General features: G+C 46.6%; 1 protein-coding gene across 1 annotated transcript; it reads right to left on the reverse strand.

Annotated features, from left to right (window-relative positions):
* Window positions 1-1753: 1753 nt before the first annotated feature.
* On the reverse strand, window positions 1754-4248 carry fjx1 (four-jointed box kinase 1). The gene has a single exon (XM_068313525.1). The coding sequence runs from the start codon at window positions 3940-3942 to the stop codon at window positions 2602-2604; it is 1341 nt and encodes a 446-aa protein (XP_068169626.1). The 5' UTR covers window positions 3943-4248; the 3' UTR covers window positions 1754-2601.
* Between the last annotated feature and the right edge of the window lie 248 nt (window positions 4249-4496).

Genomic DNA, 4496 nt, shown 5'->3' on the forward strand with positions numbered 1-4496 from the left:
GTTAGGGTTTCTTTTTAATATCATGAAATCGGATCTCCTCCAACTTTGACAAAGGTTTATGTACACAGCTGGGACTCCTTCTGCTCGCCTGCCTGAGAAGGGTTAGGGTTGTCTGTGTGCATTTGTGTCCATGGAGATGATCCTGCTCTCAGCTCCTCAGGAATGTTTGCAATTTTCACAAAGAGGAGGAAGATGGACTGCAGTACCTAGGGTCTCTGCTTGGGCCTGCTGTGGGCCTCCGGGTATAAGACAGTATGTGATTCAGCCAACTGACAGTGAAAACAAGTACATCTGGAAGGAGAAATGCCTCATCCTGTGCCCACTCAGTGCTGGCATGTGTAGAGCATAACTATCTGCCATATACCGCATGACAACATGTTGCGCTACTGCCACGAGCTACGACAGGTTGAACTCATTAGACTGTGTCACAAAGTTATGTGCACGAAACTTCTCTTGCCTCTGGATGAAAGAAAAAGAGGGACTTGGAGGAGTTTATGTGGTGATCGGAAACAAGCCAGGCAGAAAGAGTGAAGGAGAAACATATGTGAACATTTAAAAGGGGGATTCAACAATCTCTTTGATATCCACCATTAGCGTGATTACAGCTGGCATGGCCCCTTGTTAAAAATTGCTTTCTTGTCCAAAGGAACGAACAAAAAAAAAAAAAAAAACCTAATTAACAAAATGAAACTTTCATTCTCCATTTAGCTGACAAATGAAATTGACATTGGCGTTAGTAGGGAAGACAGATGAAGGAAGGAAGGAGTGAGAGGTGGTGAAATACTGGAGGGAAAGAAACATTGGATTTAATCCCTGGTGTTGTTAATCTCTCAGCAGCATTTGGCATTAACAGATTCTTAGTGCATGATGCACGGCTGCGACCCCCCCCCCCTTGAAACACATGTTCACATACTAACCCTACATCTGATGCATTAACATGACCTCCTTTCCCCTATACAGCAATTGGTGCACAGATTGATCCCTCATCTCTATTAGAGCAACATGAGGCAGCTCGTCTGGAAAAAACCTTTCAGTTACACCTGCTTAAACCTCTGCTGCTCCTCAGCCAATATGTAGTGAACCGGCAGGGAAGAGGCATGAATCACAAACGCTGACACGTGTTCAAATGAAATGTGAGTACAAATCAAGCCACTGTTTGAACAAGATACACCCCTACAAGATCCAAATGGTTATGTTGTCCACTGAATTTGTCCATAATGTCTATATTTGTAGTAAAATAAACCAGATGAGGTGCAGTAGCAAGAGGATGGAAAAAATTAGATAGCTGACTTTCCCCCTGATGATGAGCTTTTAACTCCAAACAGAAACGAAACACAAACCTGGACCCAGAGTGGTGCTTACAAGGAGACATCACTACCCAGTGTGTCAGATCAAAGAATGATGTGGCCCAGCAGAACAAAAAATTAATTAAGGTTATCTTCATGCATATACAGTGGTTACACTTCCTCCTAAATGCTTTTCACAGTTCAGCTATTAACCTTTTGAAAACAGAAAGCAGGCTGCTTTGCTCTCATGTATGAGCAAAGCAATACTACCTTTAATCATAGGCTAGCATCTCAAAAGGAGTTTTCTTATTTTTCAAATGAGCACTTTGAAACAATAAATCATCCAGCATTGGCCGTAAGTCCACCGTTCAACCCGATAGAATGACCAATATTCTGTGAATCATCTTCTGAAAACAAGAAAGTCTTTACTTAGCTAGAGAGCACTAAAGCCTCTTGTCCATGGATATTTAATGATTTGAACTGTCTCAATAAGATTGTCATTTTAGGCAAAATTATAAACTGAATCAGAGATTCTTCTTGTAACTTGCATGTAGTGCAAGACATTTCTACAGCACAATGAGAGCAAGAACAATGGCTCAAGAAACCTAAGCACTCCACAGACAATGAAGACATTTTACGGATTCTATTAAGACAATCAAGTGTAAACTGCATGTAAAATACAGTTTGACAACAGTTAAATTACATTACAGTGTACATTTTTTTTTAAAAAAGGGGTCAAATACAATTTTGGAATGTTACAATGTATGTTAAATTAGTGGAGCATCAAATCCCCCCCAAAACCCTTTGTCAGACAACATCTACAACATAAATACAATATTTACAATGGATATGATACACATAGAAGTTTAAGGCTGAATATTCAATCCAGACACAATTACACAAGTGCAGGTGCTACACGACCACGTCCTGTGCAAACTATCTTCTATAGAAAGGAAGCCGGAATTCAAGAATCAACTCATGTTAAGGCTTAGGAGAGACACGAGGCAAGAACCCGGGTGATGAAGGGCTGCACTGTGAAGCCTACAGTCACAAATATTAACAATTCTTGGAATTAATATTCCTGTACAGGGTGAGCCTCAGAGATGTGACCTACTCTTTATGCTCTCAGCTTAACACTTTTCAAATGAGTCATTTATTAAAAGTAGGCGATACATTCTATTAACAAGAGGTAGTTCAGCTTTAAAAGCCAGTTGGTTCTGTGTAATGTTTAATATAGCACAGGTGTTCCAGTTGCATCTGCAGACCTTGTTCAACTATTACATCTGCAAATCCATCACCTGTGCGCAAAGACTGTTCACAGCTGGGCGTACCTCCCTTTGCAATGCAAAATGTGTTTGTATAATCTGTCTATCCTGTCCTGGAGAACACCAGCATGCTCGTCTGAGAGAAATCCTAATTCCAGAGACAAAGGCTCGCTGTCTCTGTAGAGCTCCAATAGCTTTTTCCTGGAGTCTCTGCGGCTGTGCAACTCCTCCACACGCTGCGTGGTCCGTTTTCTGAACACACACACAGAGTTCAGCACCGTGCTGTGATATTTCTCCCACATGTTCAACACCCGAAACCCGTGCACCAGTCCGGCCTCGTTGTCTATGAACACAAGGTCACCGCGGGGTGTTTTGAGCAGGTTGTTGGTGTCTCTCTCCATAACGTGAGAATCCCACTGCAGGCTGAACAGATTGCTGACGAGTCTGTCGAAGTTTGCCGTCAGGTAGTCGAACATGATGAGGTCGGTCCACTGCATCAGTTCAAGCAGCTCCGACGTTGTCTTATTCCACAGCTCCTCCAGCACCGGATGCAGCCCACTGCTCTCCTGTCTGAGCGGCGCAGGTGTGACCACCCCCGTCAGGTTGGAGACCCACTCAGTCAGAGAAACCACGGCCCGATCACTCCACTGTAAACTACCTATCCGTGCCCTCACCGACGACCATTGTTCGCTGTCAGTGTTCACTTGGGACAATATTAGAGGAGGCAGGTTTGTGATGCCCAACAAATTTGCAAGATAATATGTCAGAGCTTCTCCTTGCACCTGATCCGCGTTTATTCCGTAACGCACACATGCTTTGGTCCCATCTGCAAAAGTAGCGAGCTGGTTAGAGACCCTGCCGCATCCTGGCTCCAGCTTCACTATCCGCTCTGCCCTGGCTCTCGCCTGCCATGCCCGACTATATTCCTCCTTGAAGCCCACAGGCAGGAGCTCCTCCATCCGTTCACTCCAAAATACCCCATCCTCCACCGGGAAGCCCAACTTGACCGGACCCCCCTGCTGCCCTGACCTCTTGTTATCCCTATTCAGATGGTAATCACGATTTCCTACAGAGACATCTTGATCAGTAAGGTTGTGAACACCAAGCCTGCTCCCCAAGTGTGGTCTTTGTGCCGCTGGGACAGCAAGCAAAACCCGGAAAGTTTTGGCAGAGAGGTCCTCTGGTAGTCCTGGGTGAAAAGAGCCTCCACCCGGTGGTGAGAACCCCCGTTTCTGACGCTCCAAACTGTTCTCCAGCGCGCTCCAAACGTAGAAAACACTTGCAAGGGCGGACAGAAAAAGCAGAGCGAATAAGTTTGCCCAAAAAGCCTTCATGGCGCGCCCACCCTGCAGGTTGGGGACCGACGGAGGTCGAACAGGTTTCAATAACATTCGGAATAAAACTAATTTCTTTAATCCACAGTTGCGCTGCAGCGGCGGTGAGCCATGCGCTCCCGCGTCCCGTCCACACACACACACACACACACACACACAGACACACACACACACACACACCAAGCCCTCACAGTTTGCAGCGTGACTGCCTAATATCAGAGTAGGAAGATCTCCGAAAGTGTGACTCTCCTCTCCCGTACTGCTCGGATGCCATCTCCCTCCACCTCTTCTGCGGGGGAACAGATCACCACTATTACACGTCCTCCATTACAGCCCACTGCTTTAGTGGGTGCTCTCCGCGCGATCCGCTCCTCTCCCTCCCTCCCTCTCTCTCTCTCTCTCTCGCCGCCGGGCGTTGGGTGAGTTCTGATTTGTGGCGGTGTCGACACTGGGCGGCGAGTCACGTGACTCCAGTCCTGAGATGGTGGGCGGATCGCGGGAAGGAGGGTTCAGACAGAAGGGGAGCAAGTGCACCGCTCTGCGTGCGCACCGCGTGTGCGCGTTTGAGGGAGAGAGAGCGGGTCGTGCGGCTCTGGCATTGGCTGCCATTA

This window comes from Antennarius striatus, chromosome 4, assembly GCF_040054535.1.
Source record: "Antennarius striatus isolate MH-2024 chromosome 4, ASM4005453v1, whole genome shotgun sequence".
NCBI classification, from domain to species: Eukaryota; Metazoa; Chordata; class Actinopteri; order Lophiiformes; family Antennariidae; genus Antennarius; species Antennarius striatus.

Bases quoted from the DNA above. Each gene is read 5' to 3' on its own strand.
- fjx1 (XM_068313525.1), bottom strand. From the start codon at position 3,942: ATGTTATTGAAACCTGTTCGACCTCCGTCGGTCCCCAACCTGCAGGGT.